This window comes from Bufo gargarizans, chromosome 6 (genome assembly GCF_014858855.1).
Source record: "Bufo gargarizans isolate SCDJY-AF-19 chromosome 6, ASM1485885v1, whole genome shotgun sequence".
Lineage (NCBI taxonomy): Eukaryota > Metazoa > Chordata > Amphibia > Anura > Bufonidae > Bufo > Bufo gargarizans.
Genome location: NC_058085.1, coordinates 346275352 through 346294603, shown reverse-complemented (window position 1 = coordinate 346294603; position 19252 = coordinate 346275352). Strand labels below are relative to the sequence as shown.

Here is a 19252-nt window from a genome sequence, read left to right as displayed (position 1 = left end):
GCTAGTGAGAAGAGGTTTGCCGCGGAGAGCCAATCAGCGCTGACGCTCACGTTTAGGGAGCCAATGAGAAGGAAAGTAATTGAATAGGCATTTGAAGCGGAAGGAAGTTAGAAGGAAAGGGTAACCTATCAGGAGCCAGTGGGAGGCGCTGTCAGGGAGGGAGTGGGGGATGGTCATACAGGGAGGTAAACATGCCATTTGTGTGTGAGCTGCATGTGTGACCCGTTGTAAGGAGGCAGGATGTGTGTGACTACCCCTAGATACCCATGCCACCTGCTGCTGCCATTGCCCATAGCTCCTTATTGTGCCCATATATATAATGCAAGTTATAAATGAACCCTGGAACCAGTGTGCCATGATGTGCCAGGAGCCCTGCAAGATGCTTGCCGTGCATTGCAGGGGTTAATCCAGCTGTTCCAGTGTAGCATTTCTTGAATTCCTTTGGGGGGGACACAATAAATGTGAAATATTCCACATCTGCCACGCCTCATCCAGCGCAAAAAATAAATAAATGTAGTATTACCCATGATGCACCTGGGCAATGGTGCATTTTAGGGCATTACTGATTTGTCATCTTAATATTCTGCAAATAAAGGTCGGGGTTCCTAATTTTTAACTCTTCATGTGCCCTCATCATGTCTGACCATTACCTATGTGTTCTGATGCAGAGAGATGGGCGACCAGGGGTTCCTTATGGAAGTCTGTGTAGATTCGGTGGAGTCTGCAGTGAACGCTGAGAGGGGAGGTAAGAGATCATTATATTCTCATGTATTGTCTGTTAGTGATGAGCGGCATAGTTGATATTAAAATTCGCAATATTTTGTGAATTTTTGGCCGAATAATCGCCATAAATTCGCAAATTTGAGAATTTGTTATCTCCAGCCATTGTTTACTTGATTGCGAAAATCGGCAGTGTAATAGATTCGCGATTAGAATATTTAACACTATTCGCGACTACGAATATATAGCACTATATTCTAAATATTCACAAATTCTCAATTCGAATATTTGCGCTCAACACTATTGTCTATGGCTTTTATTACATTATTTGGTTTTCTTTCTATGCAGAGACTTAGATAAGGCTCCGTTCACATCACCGGTAACCTGTTCCGGCAGAGAACAGCCTGCCACAATTCACTAGATCCGGCATACTGCTGTTTACCTCTGGACCCCGTGGACTGTGATGGGATCTGGCAGGGATCCGGTCACTTTCTGGCACGAGTGTCCAGCGGTGAACAGAGTCGGCTCCAGTGAACTCTGGCAGGCTGTTCTCTGCCGGCTCAGGTTACCGGTGATGTGAACGCAGCCTTACGCAGTGTTATTCTGCTTTTCTCTCCCTGCTAGGCGCTGGACGTATAGAGCTGTGCGCCAGTTTGCTGGAAGGAGGAATAACCCCCACCATAGGTGAGTATGATAAGACCCAAGTACCTGTGGGCTTGATGCTCGACAGTCCTGAGTGCTGATGGATGCTGGAGGTTTCACCCCAGTGGTGGTTCTAGGGCAGCTGCTTATGAAACTACAACTCCCAGCATGCTCACTTACTCGGCTGTTCTTATTATTCCCATATAAATGAATGGAGCATTCTGGGAGTTGTAGTTTCAGAATGGCTGGAGTGCCCGGAGGTTGCTGATCCCTGATTTACATAAAAGGGTTTCTCCAAGTTCCAATTTTTGAGGGGCAAACGGCAGCGAGGCAGTTAAAATAATAATAAAAAAAAACGAACTTGCCAAATGAAGTCCCTGCTCCCTCACTAGCTACAGTGGTTTATGGCATGAGGCTGGTGATTGGCTGCAGCGGTCATATGTGATATAGGCGACTGCGGCAGTTAAAACTAGGGATCGACCGATATTGATTTTTTAGGGCCGATACCGATAATTTGTGAACTTTCAGGCCGATAGCCGATAATTTATACCGATATTCTGGGAATTTTCATTTAAAAAAAAAAAATTCCCACAAATCTGCTGAAAATTAATGTTTATTGTTAATGTGTATTTTTTTTTTTTTTTTGTAAATCTTTCTTTTTCATTTATATTTAATATTTTGGTGTTTTTATTATTTTTTTTGTAACTTTTTTTTTAACTAACTTTTAGCCCCCTTAGGGACTAGAACCCTTGTCCTATTCACCCTGATAGAGATCTATCAGGGTGAATAGGAGCTCACACTGTCCCTGCTGCTGTGTGCTTTGTGCACACAGCAGCATGGAGCTTATCATGGCAGCCAGGGCTTCAATAGCGTCCTGGCTGCCATGGTAACCGATCGGAGCCCCAGCATTACACTGCTGGGGCTCCGATCGGAGGAGCAAGGGAGAGGGGATCCTGTGGAGGGGCGCACTGCGACTGGGGTGGGGGGGCCCTATGCGCCACCACTGGGGGGGGGGCGCACTGCGCCACCAATGTCTGATACTGGGAGGCTTGGGGGGGCGCACTGCGCCACCAATGAAGCTTAATCTCACATTTATTCATATACAGGAGGCGGGAGCTGGCTGCAGGATCACATAGCCGGCTCCCGACCTCTATGAGCAGTAGCTGCGATCCGCGGCACCTGAGGAGTTAACTACCGCGGATCGCAGCTACAGCTCATAGAGGTCGGGAGCCGGCTATGTGATCCTGCAGCTCCCGCCTCCTGTATATGAATGATAGATTAATCTTCATTGGTGGCGCAGTGGCCATAGCTCCTCCCCTCCTCCTGTCCCCTGTCCTTTCATTGGCGGCAGCGGCAGCAGCAGCACAGGGGGAGGAGACACTGCTCCTTCTCCCCTGTGCTGCTAAGGGGAACACGGAGAGCGCTGTCAGCAGCGCGATCTGTGTTCCCCATACACTATCGGAATATCGGCAAAATAGATGCCGATACCGATAGTGTTCAAAATCCTGAATATCGGCCGATAATATCGGTAAATCCGATAATCGGTCGATCCCTAGTTAAAACATTACAAAATGGCTTGGAGGGGGCTCTAATTTATTTATTTATTTTATTATTTTAACTGCCTCCCTGCAGTTTGGACCCTGGACAACCCCTTTAGGTATCTTTGTTCATATATTGCATTGATCCTGCGTTAATTCTTATATTATGCCTCAGCTGCATTCACAGTCCTGGTTGCTTTTGGAGACAGTAGAGAAGCTTGTTGTCAGGAACACCCCTAACAGCTTAGTCTACTTTCACTCTCGCGTTTTGGCTTCCCATTTGTGAGATCCGTTCAGGACTCTCACAAGCGGTCTAAAACGGATCACTATGCATTCTGAATGGAAAAGGATCCGCTCAGAATGCATCAGTTCAGTCTCTATTCCGCTTTGGAGATGGACAGCGTTTTGGTGTCCGTGTGATGAAACGGAGCCAAACGGATCCGTCCTGGCACACAATGGGGACGGATCCGTTTTCGCTGACACAATCTGGCACAATAGAAAACGGATCCGTCATCCACTGACTTTCAATGGTGTTCAAGACAGATCCGACTTGGCTATGTGAAACATAATACAAACGGATCCGTTCTGAACGGATGCATGTGTATTATCTGAACGGATCCGCACAAAACGCAAGTAGCTGGGTTTTCTATATTGCAGTGACAGCTAGTTTGTGCTACATCAGATCACTGTATGTAGTTGACAAGAAATGCTGGGAGAATTCTGTTTTGAAGTTGCAGAATTGGGAATACAGCTCTGGAGTTTAGTAGAGACTGTAACTGAGGATCAGTGCAAGATAAATAATAATAGGAAAACCCATGGCACTCAATATAAGCGTTGGAATTCCATTTATTGTAATCCATACAGTGCAGGGGAACATCAGGAGGATAGCCCACAGTACGCGGCCTATGGCCGTTTTCGCCTCCTCTGACGCTTTTTCTCCTTGAGAAAGACACTGCTTGTGAATCTATGAATAGGGGCTATTTTGACCACAGAGCACCGCCAGTGCATGAATAAACCCCCAGAAGAAGGTGTTTTGCCAAAACGCGCGTCGGGTGTGGTCCTTCTGAGGTGACAGTAATATCTATGGGTAAGCTTAGATATTGCCTGCTCTAATGTGGGAGGTATATTGAGACTTTCTTTATCAGATTCGTGCACAGTTTTTGCTACAATGCATTTGGCGCTATGCACTAGATGTGCCTGTTATCTGAATATACTATGGTGTTTATATTGACCCCTCACAGTTTACATACCTGATATATTGGTATTGTGCCCCTCAGCAGTGCCACACTATAGTGGTTGTGTTTTTCATCTTTTTAATGTAATTTATTAAATAAAGATTATTGTTATTTTTATGTACTCTTGGCCAGTTAAAAACTCATTTTTTTTGTAGCTTTATCAGATTTTTTATGAGTTGGCTACTTTTTGAGGGGCTATTGTACAGTGCCCAACATTTAGATTTGGCTTATGTTTGTTTTGTTTGTTGGTAACCTACCGTATGTTCTCAGTGCATGAATAAAGCCTAAGGGGGCTCCTTTCTCTTAATGGCTGTTTCACACGAGCGGATGCCGCGCGTGACATACGCTCCGTGAATGACAGCCAAGACCCGATGCAGACTGCAGAGGCACGGAGCATTAACATGACTGATAATGCTCCGTGCCTCTCTGTGACCTCTTTACTACGAAATCACAGTGACAAGTAATGTATGTACAAAGAGGCCTTACTCTGGTTGTTTCCATTAATAACTAGCAGAATAGTGAGTGCAGCTCTGAAGTATAATGAGGGATGTAACTCAGGATCAGTACAGGATAAGTAATGTAATGTATGTACAGTGACTCCACCAGCAGAATAGTGAGTGCAGCTCTGGAGTATAATACAGGATGTAACTCAGGATCAGTACAGGATAAGTAATGTATGTACACAGTGACTCCACCAGCAGAATAGTGAGTGCAGCTCTGGAGTATAATACAGGATGTAACTCAGGATCAGTACAGGATAAGTAATGTAATGTATGTACAGTGACTCCACCAGCAGAATAGTGAGTGCAGCTCTGGAGTATAATACAGGATGTAACTCAGGATCAGTACAGGATAAGTAATGTATGTACACAGTGACTGCACCAGCAGAATAGTGAGTGCAGCTCTGGAGTATAATACAGGATGTAACTCAGGATCAGTACAGGATAAGTAATGTATGTACACAGTGAGTCCACCATCAGAATGGTGAATGCAGCTCAGGAGTATAATACAGGATGTAACTCTGTAAATAGATGTACAAAGTGACTTCACTTTTTATGTAGAATTATTCTGTATGTTTGGGCATATCAGACAGAGATCTAGATCACCAGCTTTGTTCTTCGGCTTTGTTTGTAAGCATGTGTCAATCATCCTCAATCCTTTGAGTGTCAGGAGAAGGGATGACACCAACCTGCTTGGTTATTTTACAGGTCTTCTGCAGGTAGTGAAGCAGTATGTGCAAATCCCAGTATATGTGATGATTCGGCCGCGAGGTGGAGACTTTCTCTACTCTGACCGAGAGGTGGAAGTCATGAAGGCTGACATCCGACTAGCAAAAATACATGGGGCCGATGGACTGGTGTTCGGGGCCCTGACAGAAGACGGCAGAATCGATGCAGAACTGTGTATGGATTTACTTGGTAAGGAATATACAGAAACCATGATTATGTGCATCTGCATACAGGGTTGTGCTGACTGAACCCCCCACATGATTAGGTTTATGTTGCAAAGAATCTAGGCTTAATCTTGTGTTTTCTGGTATTTTTGTGCTTTAAAGACAAAGGGAATAATAAAGGGGTATTCCCATCTCAGACAATGGGGGCATATCGCTAGGTCCCAACCACCTCTGGGACCCGCACCTATCTTGTAATCGGAGCCTTGAAAGTCACAGAGGGCGCACAGCACATGCATGGCCACCCTCCATTCATTTCTATGGGGCCGCCGAAAATAGCAGAGCGCCGGCTCGGCTATTTCTGTCAGCCCCATAGAAATGAATAGGAGTGGTGGCCACAGATGTGCGGTAAACTCCCTTTCATTTATATGGGGCCGACTGAAATGCCCCCATTGTCTGAGATGAGACAACCCCTTTAAGACCCAGAAATGAATGATCACGATTAACAGAAGATAATGTTACTCCCAGTGTTTTTCAGTCTGCAAGATTTTCTGCATGTTCTTGGAACAGTTTTGTAGAAATTCTGCAGAGAACAAAGGGTTAAATATCCTGCTGATCAGCTCCATTTTTGGCTGGGGAACAGCTGAGCATACAGGGCCTTGGGGGGCGCCTGCTGCAGCTTGTTTTCTTACAGCTTGTCACTAACAAGCTGCAGTTAGAAACATAGAATGTGTCGGCAGATAAGATAGTCTGCCCAATATACTGAATACTATGGATAGCCCCTGGCCCTATCTTATATGAAGGATGGCCTTATGCCTATCCCATGCATGCTTAAACTCCTCCACTGTATTTGCAGCTACCAGTTGTCGAAAACAGCTGATTGGTGAGGGTGACAGATGTTGGACCCCCACAATTCTGATGTCAGAGACCTATCCTGAGGAATACATTAAAATTAGCATTAAGGGGGTCATTTATTATTCTGAAATATGCCTAAAAATCTGCAACTTTTCCCCCCTCACGCCAGGTCTAAACAAGTGGGTTGGGAAGGGGACGGCCGGCAGGCAGGCTCGTCTCATTTACCATTTTCTATGCCCGTTTTAGGCCTAGAAAAAGGTCTAAATGTCAGACAGCTCAGAAGCTGTTTTCGATTTAGAACTGGCGAAGGATCCGATGTGCTCTTCATAACTTCGGCGGATCCACCGCCAGCGATCGGGTTCATTAAGACTCAAGTCTTAAAATATGTCCCCCTAAGTTCCCTATGGGGATAAAAATAAAGATCAATCATGAGAAAACGATACATAAGTGATTACAGCCTCGGCGCTCTTTCTTCCAGTTTTCATTCCAGTGAATTGTAGGGATCTCCCAATGATGACAACATTTTGAAAAGTCAGTTATCCTTAAAGTTGAGTATTTCATAAAAACAAAAACAACAACACAGTAGCTCATCTATATGCAAGAACTATAGAAATTTGCAATAATCTATATAATGTGATGTTCCTGTGTTTAATTTTCCAGCCGTCTCTCGCCCCCTTCCCGTCACTTTCCACCGAGGTAAGCATGTTAATGTTGGGCCATGTTAGTGTGTGTCAAAGGTTCATGTAAATGGAGTTACAATGGCTCATGAATTACAGATTTATGATGTTAGAAATGATATATATACTTCCAGTGCAGTGCTCTGTGCTATTGTATTGCAGCATTTGACATGGTCTACGATCCTCTGCTGGCTATGGAGACGCTGATCTCACTGGGGTTTGAGCGGGTGCTGACCAGCGGGTGTGACAGCTCAGCACTGGAAGGTCTGCCTTTAATAAAGAGGCTCGTGGAACAGGTAATGTAAGGGTGCTTGTGAAATTAATTCCTGCACACGACTGTATCCATTTTGCGGTTTCCAAATTGCGGATCTGCACACAGGTACTGGCCGTGTGCATTCCACAGGACATGTTCTTTTTCTTTTTTTTTCTGCGGGCCAGAGGAACAGACATACAAATGTGGACAGAACACGGTGTGCTGCCTGCATTTTTCGGCACCAATAAAATGAATTGGCTCTGCATCCGATCCGCAAAAAATGCGTATTGGATGTGAAAAAAAAAATCTGGTCGTGTGCATGTGGTCTTAAAATTAGCATGAACATCATATACCTGTCAGGTGTCCCATGTTGGCAAGCAAGATCTTTGGACTGGAGGAGGATAGGCTGCCAGGTGCCTGTGGTGCTGCTTATCATGGGGAAGGAAGGATTTGGACCTGTTTAAACGTAGTCCATCAGCAGTGCTGACACCACTAGATAGGGCTCAGGAAGAACAGTACAAACATTCTGTTTAGGAGTGACAGCTGTAGTGGTCTCCTTATTGGATGCTACAGTTGTCAATCAGAGAGGAGTTGAGGGCTGTGAAGCACCTCAATGCATAGTCTATGCTACTGGGAACCCTGCCACTTCAGTTGCTGCCTATGACTTGTCTGCAAGTTTTTAGGTCAACATCTGAAAAAGAGACATTCAGATGCACGCGAGACAGGGGCGTAACTACCATAGCGGCAGACCATGCGACTGCTATGGGGACCAGGGCAAGGGGGGCTTATCTTAGTTGGGATTATCTCCTCTTCTGCTGGAGATGAAAACTTGGTCAGGACTCTACCCTCTAAAAAAACAACTTTTAGCAAATGAGGCAGTGGAAAAAATGGCCCAAGGGTCATTGAAAAGGGTTTAGGCAGAAACCCTTCTGGGGCTGGTTTGATCCTTGCTATGTCCCCTTTCTTCTCTATGTACGCCACTGACTGAAGATGAAGTGGAAAGCACTGAATTTATTGGTCTCAATTAATTGTGCCCATTATATTTAATTTGCCTCAGTGCAGGGTATGGTATTAAATGGGTTATCCCTGGAAAACGGCATTCGCAGAGGTGGAGCCGCTCGGAGGAATAGTCATATATCCATGCTCTAAATTCACCCACCGCAGCTTGATTTACGTCCATCAAGATAGAATACGTCATCTCAAGCCAGCTCTGGCAGCCTCCTATGGAAGCGTAGTGGAGCCGGCACCAGCATGCCTCACTTCACTGCGCATGCGCTGGATATCATCAGAGCTGAATGTATTTAGGGTATGCGTGTCATGACTATTCTGCTCAGCGTCTTCATCTCCATGATGACAATTACCGTATATACTCGAGTATAAGACGAGTTTTTTGGCACATATTTTTGTGCTCAAAAAGCCCCCTCGTCTTATACTCGAGTCTAGGTCTTGATTGCGAAAATTCGCAAAAAAATCGCATTCAAATTTTCGCATAAAAATTCGCATGAACTGATATTTTCCCAAAAATCGAATATTCGCTTTAGTTGGTTTTTGTACTGTTAAAGTTATTGTTGATACCATATTGTTTTTCTTTGAAATAAATATTCAAAAACCTTTAACCTACTGATGCCTCAATAAATGTAATTTTTTTGGTACGGTATCTATTTTTATTTTTGAAATTTACCAGTAGCTGCTGCATTTCCCACCCTAGTCTTATACTCGAGTCAATAATTTTTCCCATTTTTTGGGGGTAAAATTAGGGGCCTCGGCTTATATTCGGGTCGGCTTATACTCGAGTATATACGGTAGGTACTATGCATACATTCTCCAAGTGTTCTGTTTTGCCATTTAATTTCCATCGTCCTCTTATAAATCACATGATGTTACTTTTCTCTTTTAGGCTAAAGGCAGGATCATGGTGATGCCAGGTAGGTAAATCACAAGCTGCCCTTCCATTGTAGTATGCATTATCTATTTAATTTTTTTTAAATTTAACTTCTTTAATGTATTTTTTCATTCCACTAGGGAACTTGAACAGTATATTGGTTGTGATACTACTGTATTGCAGTGTATTATGATTTTACCTTTATCCACATTGGAGCCCTTTCCCTCTGTCTAAGGGCTCATGCACACGACCGTATGTATTTTGCGGTCCACAAAAAATACGGATGAGATCCGTGTGCATTCCATATTTTCAGAACGGAACAGCTGGGCCCTAATAGAACATTCTTATCCTTGTCCGTAATGCAGACAATAATAGGACACGTTCTATTTGCTTGCGTAACGGACATACGGAGACTGAATGCACACGGAGAAACATCTGGGGTTTTTTTTTGTTATTTTTTTTGCTGACCCATTGAAATAAATGGTTCTGCATACGGTCCGCAAAAAAACCCCGGAAGAAAATACGTTTGTATGCATGAGCGCTAACTGCTTAGATGCTGAGGTTGCTATTGATTGTAGCATCTAGGGCAGTGATGGCTAACCTTGGCACTCCAGCTGTGGTAAAACTACAACTCCCAAGATGCCCCCCTTGCTTGGCTGTTCTCAGAACTCTATAGAAATAAATGGAGCATGCTGGGAGTTGTAGTTTCACCACAGCTGGAGTGCCAAGGTTAGCCATCACTGATCTAGGGGGTTTAACTGCATCAGCTGTTTAGTACAGCCAGCACTGGAACCATACACTCCTTTGCAACATGTGACATACCTGTATATCACATATTGGGAAGGGGTTAATGAAACCCAATACATTCCCGCATGTCTAATTGCTCATTATCACACATGCACTCTCAAAATATCTACATTTATTTTGTATCTTTTTTTTATTTTGTGGTCCTGTAGGTGGCGGCATCACAGAGAGGAACCTCCACAGAATTCTGGAAGGCGCCGGGGTTCAGGAATTTCACTGTTCTGCACGATCTACCAAGGAGTCATTAATGAAATACAGGTACAGATCTAAGATCGTATTGCACCTTGCCATTTTCACACTGTACTCCTGGTCATATGGTATGTGTTCTCTCCATCAGAAACAACTCTGTGACCATGGGAGCTGCACTCACTACCTCCGAGTATGCCATCAAGGTTGCCGACGTGACCAAAGTCAGGACATTGAATGCTATGGCAAAGAATTTCCTCTGAAACAACCTCCCATGGAGCCGCAGGGAATGTGGTGTTGCATCAACACAGAAGATTGGTACCTGGAATACTGTGCTTGACTGGTGGTTGGGTAGCTAAAGGGCCAGCCATGGTGTGGAGGCGATTGCATGACGGATTTGAGGTTTATTTGTTCTGCTTGTCCACTATAGGTAAAGACGTGATTGATTGGAGATCTCCTGTAACACAGTCCTGTGATGTTCAGACCAGCTCTGTGCCAAGGAGGGAATACACACATTGTTCTTTTAAAGGCTGCATTCACACGCAGTGGAAAAATCCATGCTGCGGATCTTAACATCTGCAGTATGTTCATTATTGGAAAGGCTGCAGATTAGCCCCATTGATTGACAGTGGGGCTAATCCTTGTGCAGATCTGCAGGTATATCCAGGCAGAAATCCGAGTGTCAGCCTGGATCTCTGCTGCAGGGTGAAAAATATATATTTGCCTTTGACAGATCCTGCATGTGTGAACCCCAGCATTGAAAAGTATCGGGATAAGGGTTGGTTTAGGCTACGAATCTGTGACCTGAGAGCTGCACATGAACTACTACTTTGATACAACCACCATCATCTATTTAGTTGTTTGCTAAATTAAAATCCAAGATACATCAGTGGGATATAGTTGGAGGCTGGACCATAAATGGATAAATTGTGAGCTGTCGGAAAAATTAAAGGGAAAGTCCACATAAAATACTTATTTTGACTCAATATATACTCGTAACAGGTTTAAAGGGCTTGTCTGGCCCAATAAAAAAACACTTTCAATCCAGCAAGGACTTCAGGGAACCATGGCACCTGGAAAAGTGAGCGAGTGTTTTTTTAAACAGGCCAAACAACCCCTTTAATTCGCTGAACTAAGATTTTTTTCCGATTCCTTAGGTGCTGTCCATGGATTTTTGTCACTGAAACTCAAAGTAATTGGCGCTTTATCACAATCATTAAAGGGTTTGGTTCTCCAAAAGCGGAATGCTGGGTCAGTAAGGATCCAGGCTTGTGGACCACAGCAGATGATATCTTGTGTGATATCTACGTGTTCAGAGAAGTGTTCGGAAGATACATTTTAGTATTATTGATTGGCGAGCGGCATAATAGCCTGACCAGGGCGAACCTACCATCCAATTTGACCTCTGTACATCCATGTGGATGGACCCTACAGAAGTCTGCTATGTCCACAGCCAGCAGTTTGTAGCGATCTAGAAACCAACTAGGTTTTATACACGTGACAGTTTTCTTTCACATGGAAGCCCTAAAAGTAGGTAAAAGGCAACTGTAGTGACCTTCTCCTAAGCCTGGATCTATACACGGCTCTAATGTTTTCATTACTATTTTTTTAAAGCAGGGTAGGCACCAGTGCTCCTAGAAATCTGCTACTGAAGCTTAACCTTTTGGGTGGTTTTCTTTAAAATGTGTTCCTTTTCTTAGATATAAGAATGCCAAGAATACCCACAATGTCCATGCGGATGAGCCACTGTGCCTGTCTAATCAATACGTTACGCCCCTCATGTCTAGGCTGGCCCTTACGTCTATACCCCTCAAGGTGTCTATAGGACCTATAATCTGCCTTCTATTCATATTTTGCGGACAATAGGCAGCATGTCCTCATTGAAGGAGTATTCCTATCTGAGACATTTATAGCATATGAATAGAATATATTCCATAAATGTCTAATCTCACCTCTGGGACCTGCTCCTATCTGAAGAACAGGTCACACAGCATGCGCAGCATCCTCTCAGTTAACTGCTATGCTGTATAAATAGTTAAAGGGGTTGTCCGGGCTTTTACTATTAATGACCTCAGGATTGATCATCGAAATCAGATGGGCGGGGGTCAGACACCCGGCACCCCCGCTTGATGAGCTGTATGAGGAGACGGTGCTCGCAGTGCGCACGTGCCGTCTCCAGTCTCTCTTCCTGCTCTGCTGTCTATGGCAAAGACTATAGACCGCAGCAGCGGACAGGAAGAGAGAAGGGAGACGCGCCGTCTCCTCATACAGCTCATCGACGGGGGTACCAGGTGTCGGACCCCCGCTGATCTGATATTGATTACCTATCCTGAGGATAGGTTATCAATAGTAAAAGCCCGGACAACTCTTTTAAATAAGCAGGCTGGCTATTTTTAAAAGTCCCATAGCAGTCAATGGAGAGTGAGCTGTGCAGCCTCTGCCATCCCACCATTCACTGCTATGGGACTTTCGAAAAGGAAGTCCCATAGTGGTGAGTGGACGAGTGGCTGCGCTTGTGTGACTTACTCCCCATTCACTTCCAGGTCCTATTCTTGAGATAGTTGTTGGTTCCTCCTCTGGGACCCTACTCCTATCAGACATTGGTGGCATATCCTATAGCAGGGATGCTCAACCTTCGGGCCCTCCAGCTGTTGTAAAACGACAACTCCCACCATGCCCTTCTGTAGGCTGTCTGGGAATGATGGGAGTTGTAGTTTTGCAACAGCTGGAGGGCCGCAGGATGAGCATGCCTGTCCTATAGATATCATATATGCCCCAGCTGGGAATGTACCTTCACGGAGACTATACCTATGAACACCTCGATTTTATTCCCAAATTCATGTTTTCAGTTGAGTTTGTTGAATTCTGCCCTAATTCTGATTACCATTATTGTTTCCATCTCTAGTGTGGTGATTACAAAGTGGGGGAAGGGCCGGTAAGGTTACAGAATTGGTTAATGAGCCTATTGAGTGTTCCGAATATGACAGTATGGAGTATTAAGGATTTCAAAGTTTATTAAATTAAATAGTATAAAAACAATTACGTGCATTTAGTTGCTTTATAGTTAGACGTGATTTCGCTTTATACGTATTACACAGTTGAGTCCCATTATTCTGACCGCCAGACAGTATCCAGAGTAACGGCTGCGTGTAGCATGGACCGCAGCTAGACGGGCATGGAGTGACTCAGTAAGGTCCTGGTAGGTTGTCACAGGTATCTGGAGCCATGCTGACTGCAGTGCATCCCACAGCTGCTGGAGGGGGCATGATCCTAGAGATGCTCACTTGGGTTCAAGTCTGGAGAATTAGGGGGTCATGGTAGTTCATGGAAGTCTTGGTTATGGTCTTCCAACCAATGTCAGGCTTTTCTATCTACGTGACATGTCGCAGTGTCTTGCTGGAAGATCCAATCTGCCCCAGGAAAGACTATCGGCACATATGGGTGTACATGATTCATACCCAAATCAGTCCAGAGTGCCTTCCGCATGGATAAGTGGAGCCAGAGAATGCCACAAAAACACTCCCTGGACCAGACGGCAAGGCTTTTCAGTTTTGTCGCCATTTGTTGGATGCGCCCCAGAAGCGATAGCAGAGAGTGGCACTCTACTACCCTACAGGCTGGCTGCTACTGTACCTCGCCGCTGCGCATCTCCACCTCCTCAGGACTGCCAGAGGTATTTAAATGTACTGAGAGTTTGTGTGACCGGATTGGGGGTCGGCAGATGAGGGTGAGATGGGAAAACCAGCATGTGACCTGATTGGGACTGGGGGCAGGAAGGTGAGCTTGGGAAGATGAGCATGTCACCAGATTATGGGTGGGGGGAGGTTGGTAAGCCTGGACAAGATGGTGGGGGGGGGGGATAGGGGAGGCTGGTTATGAAGGGAAACCAGCTTTCTGACTACTTTTGGGGGAAGCAGTGATGAGCCTGAAATGATTTCTGGGGAGATGGGGAACAAGCTGACTGACTACTTTGGGGGGTGCGGTGGGGATGGTGAGTCGGAATGTGATTAGTCTGTGGGAGGGGGGGGGGGGTGAGATCGAAGTGTGATTGGTGCAGCTCTGTGGGGGTCACCAGTATATGGGGTACCAATTAGAAATGAGCTAATTAAAAAAAAAAATTGGTTCGCCGAATTTTTCTAAAAAAATTTGATCAGAATATATTCGTGCGAATTATGTTAAAAAAACAGCTATTTCCTGGCTGCTGAAAGCCTTTATAGGGGTGTAGAACACTGTGCCTTGCAGTAACACGCATAGGGAGTGTGCTGTGGTAGCGAAATAATACTGTGAGTCAGTATGACATGCAGATGACAGGCGTCGCTATTAGAATAACACTGCACACTTCACTTATTAGGGCAGTCACGGGGCCAAAACTGACCAAATAACTCAAGTATGAAGCGCACTCCTTTTACACCTTCATCAGCTGATTCCACATAGATGTCTACAGAACCTGTTCTATTAAACGCTTATACAAGTAGAGCCCCCCCGACAGAGTGGAGAGGGTGTCAGCAGTAAGTTTGTGTTGACGTCACTGATTATTTTGCCCTTCCTCTGATCCGTCAGAGCAATAACCCCCAAAAAACTGATCCTGTCTGTTGAGCATCCGCCTTCACTCGGTCAGCATTTGGTCAGCAATCCATCAGTATTACTAATGCCAAAAAAAAAAACAGGAGTGGATATAAAACAGAGATGATACATGAATGTAATATTTGCATGTCTTCTGTGTTTTCTACCCACTCCTGCTTTTGGCTACCAAATCCTAAGCCAATTCTGATGGGACCATACAGGCCTTACAGGTGCGACACAGACATGATCCGTTGTAAGTCTCATTTTTCCTTCCTTCTGACAGATCAGAAGAAAGGTCAAATAAATGATGATGTCAGCCAGGCCGAAAGGCAAAATAGTGGCCCAGTCATGAAGTGGGGAGGGTGGGAACAGCATGAGACGTCCACAGAGTGGACCTATGACATAGTGGTGAGGTGGAAGCAGCATGAGGAGACCACAGAGTGGCAAGGTGACATAATGTGGAGATGACTGTGACTTGTCCCGCAGTGGAGGCTGAGGACACGGTGGAGGATGAGGAGACAGAGGCTGACATTGTTGCAGGACCAACGGCGTGACAACTTGGAGGCAGAAGCGGTGTGACCTGGCCAAGTTGCTGGTGTGGCTGTGCAGGAACCACATTCACCCAGTGGGCCGTAAAGGACATGTACTGTCCCTGACCATAGTTACAGCTCCACACGTCGGCGCTGCCGTGCACTTTGGCAGACACCGATAGGCTCAAGGACTGGCCCACCTTCTGTTCTACATATTTGTGCAGGGCTGGTACTGCTTTTTTCGCAAAGAAATGACGGCTTGGGACTCTCCACCTTGGCTTGGCACAAGCCATCAGTTCTCTGAAAGGTGCAGAGTTCCACCACTTGGAAAGGGAGGGACTGCAGCACCAGCAACTTGGACAGGAGCACGTTCAGCTTCTGCGCCGTTGGATGCGTGCACACATACTGTTGTCTCTTGGCAATCGCTTCGGTGATCGATTGCTGACTGACTGACTAGGAGTAGGAGCAGGAGCATCTGGACCAGCAGAAGATGGGATTGACAGACAGCTCCCTTCGGCTGAGGTGGTGGAGCTATGACTGGCTGAAACCGGGTGCGTGCCACTGGGTGATGCAGCGGTAGCTGCGGAAGGATGGACCACCACATCGGAGCCACGGTTCTCCCAGGCCACTGCATGGCACCCTGGCCACGCTTCACCTTCTACCCACATATTCTACATATGGCCACGTTAACCTCCTCTGGCAGCTTAATAAAAAACTGCTACACCGCCGAGCAGTCCGCATTGACTGACTGCTACCGCCGCTGCCTCCGTGATCCCCTGCACCACTACTTTCCGGGCAGGTAGGTTGCTGCGAAACAGGTGGGCTACCACGGGCACGTTTGGCCTCCGACCTCCCACTGCTTCACCCTGCTGACTCCCAGCCATACTACCACCTTGCTAACTCTGCCGCTGCCTCACGGGCAAGCTGCCACCCTCTTCTGATGATGATGATGAAGCCCCTTCTTCACCTGGCTCCCAAGTGCGATTGGCTTCATCATCATCGAGTAGAGTCTGCACATCACTGATGTCCTCCTCAATGGTCTCTGGGTCAGGAGCCTGACCACTCGCAACACCATCTCCCACGCCACTCTCCTCACCATGGAAGCGGCGGATGTCTCCTCCAGATCTTGGCTGGGCAGTAGCTGCTGAATGTCCTCTAGTAGCTCATCCTCGCTGTATAGTGGAGCTGACGTTAGAAATCGTATAGTGGAGCATGTCGGTGACGTTAGAAATCGGAGAGATACACCTGTGTCACGACATGTAAATAGTGAACATGATGGCAAACCCGACTGTCTTTCCTTTACAGGAATTGAAAGAATCAAGCCAGGGATTAGACGGGGGGATGTGGACAGGAGGATCCTACAATGTGAAGCAAAATGGATCTTCTATTTGAAAACTGTCCACCCCTTCGGTCTAAACGAACAAGAAAATTATAGTTGCTTCATATGACTGCAGTGCTGCTATGATATAGTAATACACCACTTGCACTGAAGGTTTTTTCCGTGCGCACATGTAGCGAATGGTAGGTTTTGTCATTTCTAATAGGATTATTAGCATAAACATAAAACATAATTCATTTTTTCTGTCGGCGCGATCATATCGGGATTGAGGCCTAAGCTCGATTATCCGGCCAGATTAATATCCTATTTTCATCTATACTTGCGATTGAGCATTACTAAAACAGCAGGCAGGACATCAAATGCAGCATAAGGGCTATGTAGAAGCGAGCTGGGCAGTTGCCCAGCAACTTGCGACGCTCAGACGCAGGCCCTGACCTCACTTCCGGTGAGCCCGCACCATGTGACGCCAGCTTCCGGTCCGGTGGAACGCACACGAGCGTTCCACACACTATTCCAGATACCATGGTTGTTACGGACAGGTGAGAGAGGCAATCGGGGGGCGTACTTGTACCGGGAGGTGGGGTATTTAAAGTGGTGGATAGCAACTAACAATTGCTCACCCAGATGACCATTTTGGGTGAGACAGACAACTTACATGGGACACTTCCCATGCTATGGTGTGGATATGACCCATTGAATATCCAGAGTGGAAGTACGAGGCTAAACAATACCTTCTTCTTTCAGTAAGTAATCTGAGTTTTTAATATACTTATTTACAGTTATTACTCAGAGTATTTAGTGATCTATAATTAGTACATATTTGTAATTTGTTTCCAGTTACCCTTGAAAACATTGTTGAAGTCCCCTGATGAGGTCTGGACATTGAGACCGAAACATGGCGTGTAGGGCTGCGCAATTAGGGTATTAATAGGAATAGGCCCCTACCGAGGGTCAGGTTCGGTATGGGGTCGCCCCTGTCGGGGCGGGTGCTCCATGTGTGCTAGGCAGGTGTGTATTTAGCCCCCAGCCCACTTTGTAGGTAGGAAAGACACAATAGGGTGATACAGGAGTATTCACACTGCCTAAGACATCAGCACCCAGGTCACACAGATTCAGGTAACCACTGAACACCTGAACCACCGACCGCAGGCTGAGGTATTCACTAGATGTGGTAAGATCAAACCATTTTTTATTATCTCAACGTGAGACATATCCATAGAGGTATTTGTAAATCTTGTTTGTCTGCGGCAGTTCTGGATAATTATCGTTGTGTTAATAATCATTGTTTTTTCACCCATTTGTAATTTTAAAGGACTTAGTAAACGTTATATTTTAATAATCCCTATTCACATATATAATTCAGTCATAGTGGAGCTGAGCCCACAGCATACATAACTTCTCTGGCTGAGGGAACAGAAAAAGACAGAGGCAGGTTGAGGACAGGTAAAGGCACAGGGCCTGCTCCCGAGCCATGCCAACTAAGGGTTGTGTCTGACGAACCCACCGACTGTTGGTTGGGGGTGTCTGATGTCACTTGGGATGAAGTGGATGACGAGTTAACCAATCAGGAACTTCTGGGTTGTTGGTCAAGACACACCCGCTAGATGACATCGTGAGCTCAGGCCTCTCGCTGCGACTCCTGCTGCCACTCCCCCTTACTCTGCTGCGACCTGTGCCTGCACCAGAAATATTTAGGCCTCTTCCCCTCATTTGTGCATGGCCTGGCACTTCTCTGTCTGACATACTTTTAGCTGAACTAAATAAATTAAAAGCAAATAAAAAAAATAAAATAAAAAAGCGACGAATATATTTTTCTTTCTGTACTGAAATAGACCACTAAATGCTTTTGCCACAAATAACTGCAACAGTGATGTGCGTATATATATTTTTCTTTCTGTACTGAAATAGGCCAGTAAACACTTTCAACACATATAACTGCAGAAGTGAACTGAGAATATATTTTTCTTTTTGTACTAAAATAGACCTTTAAACACTTTTGCCACAAATAACTGCAACAGTGATGTGTGTATATATTTTTCTTTCTGTACTGAAATAGACCACTAAATGCTTTTGCCACAAATAATTGCAACAGTGATGTGTGTATATATTTTTCTTTCTGTACTGAAATAGGCCAGTAAACACTTTCAACACATATAACTGCAGAAGTGAACTGAGAATATATTTTTCTTTTTGTACTGAAATAGACCACTAAACACTTTTGCCACAAATAACTGCAACAGTGATGTGTGTATATATTTTTCTTTCTGTACTGAAATAGACCACTAAATGCTTTTGCCAAAAAATAATTGCAACAGTGATGTGTGTATATATTTTTCTTTCTGTACTGAAATAGGCCAGTAAACACTTTCAACACATATAACTGCAGAAGTAAACTGAGAATATATTTTTCTTTTTGTACTGAAATAGGCCAGTAAACGCTTTTACCAGAAATAACTGCACCAGTGAAGTGCGTATATTTTTTTCCTTTTTGTACTGAAATAGGACACTGAATGCTTTCAACAAATTTAACTATAGAAGTGAAATGCGTATACACTGGTCCTTCAAGTTACAATATTAATTGGTTCCTGGACAACCATTGTATGTTGAGTAAATAACTGCAACAGTGATGTGTGTATAT

General features: G+C 45.1%; 1 protein-coding gene across 3 annotated transcripts; it reads left to right on the top strand.

The window, feature by feature from the left end:
- Positions 1–152: 152 nt before the first annotated feature.
- Positions 153–11115, top strand: CUTC (cutC copper transporter). Of its 3 annotated transcripts, none has more exons than XM_044297299.1 (9): positions 153–185; positions 669–745; positions 1345–1404; positions 5344–5553; positions 7041–7076; positions 7220–7353; positions 9208–9235; positions 10149–10254; positions 10334–11115. In XM_044297299.1, the coding sequence occupies exons 2-9, from the start codon at positions 673–675 to the stop codon at positions 10443–10445; spliced, it is 759 nt and encodes a 252-aa protein (XP_044153234.1). In that variant the 5' UTR covers positions 153–185; positions 669–672; the 3' UTR covers positions 10446–11115. The 3 variants fall into 3 exon arrangements, with proteins under 3 accessions (XP_044153234.1, XP_044153233.1, XP_044153235.1); XM_044297298.1 differs by lacking the exon at positions 153–185 and adding an exon at positions 203–227; XM_044297300.1 differs by lacking the exon at positions 153–185 and adding an exon at positions 224–242.
- Positions 11116–19252: the final 8137 nt, after the last annotated feature.